The sequence below is a fragment of the Octopus bimaculoides genome, chromosome 22, assembly GCF_001194135.2.
Source record: "Octopus bimaculoides isolate UCB-OBI-ISO-001 chromosome 22, ASM119413v2, whole genome shotgun sequence".
In the NCBI taxonomy this organism is placed as follows: domain Eukaryota; kingdom Metazoa; phylum Mollusca; class Cephalopoda; order Octopoda; family Octopodidae; genus Octopus; species Octopus bimaculoides.
This window is the reverse complement of record NC_069002.1, coordinates 30,340,508-30,341,328: the sequence shown is the minus strand read 5'-3', so window position 1 is coordinate 30,341,328 and position 821 is coordinate 30,340,508. Positions and strand designations below refer to the sequence as shown.

General features: G+C 37.5%; 1 protein-coding gene across 1 annotated transcript in view; it reads left to right on the top strand.

Annotated features, from left to right (window-relative positions):
- Positions 1 to 821, top strand: part of LOC106873497 (small subunit processome component 20 homolog) — a 79,953-nt gene that overhangs the window by 77,078 nt on the left and 2,054 nt on the right. Inside the window, exon 59 of the mRNA XM_052975687.1 lies at positions 444 to 570. Coding sequence (XP_052831647.1) covers positions 444 to 570 — 127 coding nt within the window. The remainder of the gene's footprint in view (positions 1 to 443; positions 571 to 821) is intronic.

The following is an 821-nucleotide window of genomic DNA, read 5'->3' as shown; positions in this document are numbered from 1 at the left end:
GTGGCACTTTTTCACGCAGCTATCCTCCTCCATTCTCACCACATGTCCATACCAGCGCAATCGTCTCTCTTGCACGCCACAACTGATTTCAAGAACTCATCGATGAAAATCCACTATCACATATAGAAAAATTAACAATTAAAAGCACAATAAATGAGTATAATATAAAACATTTTTATTTACTTTGTTTTATATTATACTCATTTATTGTGCTTTTAATTGTTAATTTTTCTATATGTGACAGTGGATTTTCATCGATGAGTTCTTGAAACTTGGTTATTTTCCCTAAAACTATATATTTTATATATATATCTATCTATGTATATATGAGATCAAAATCAGAGATTGTTATTTAAATTCATCACTATATCATTGTTGTTGTTATTATTATTATTATCAAGGTAGTGCGATGTTGTAATCTTAATGTCTCTTCCTCGTTACAGCGGTCGTATGTCTTTAAATGGTTTGCTGCCGTTGCCATCGACCTTGGACCAGATCTCCTGACAGACATCATACACATTGTACTCCCGGCTCTCCATCGAGAACTCAACAACACCAGAAGAATGCCAGGTTGGTGCCTCTTCACCGTTCTTGCCTTGTTTACCTTTTCTATTCCTACATCTTTCCTCCTTCCCTCCCCCTCCTTCCTTCCTCCCTCCCCCTCCCTCCTTTCTTCCTTCCTTCCTTCATTCCTGTTTAGCCCCAGGTTTGTCCTGACACTGCAGACCTCTTTTTATCTTTTTATCCTTTTACTTATTTCAGTCATTTCACTGTGGCCATGCTGGAGCTCTGCCTTGAAGAATTTTTAGTTGAATGAATCC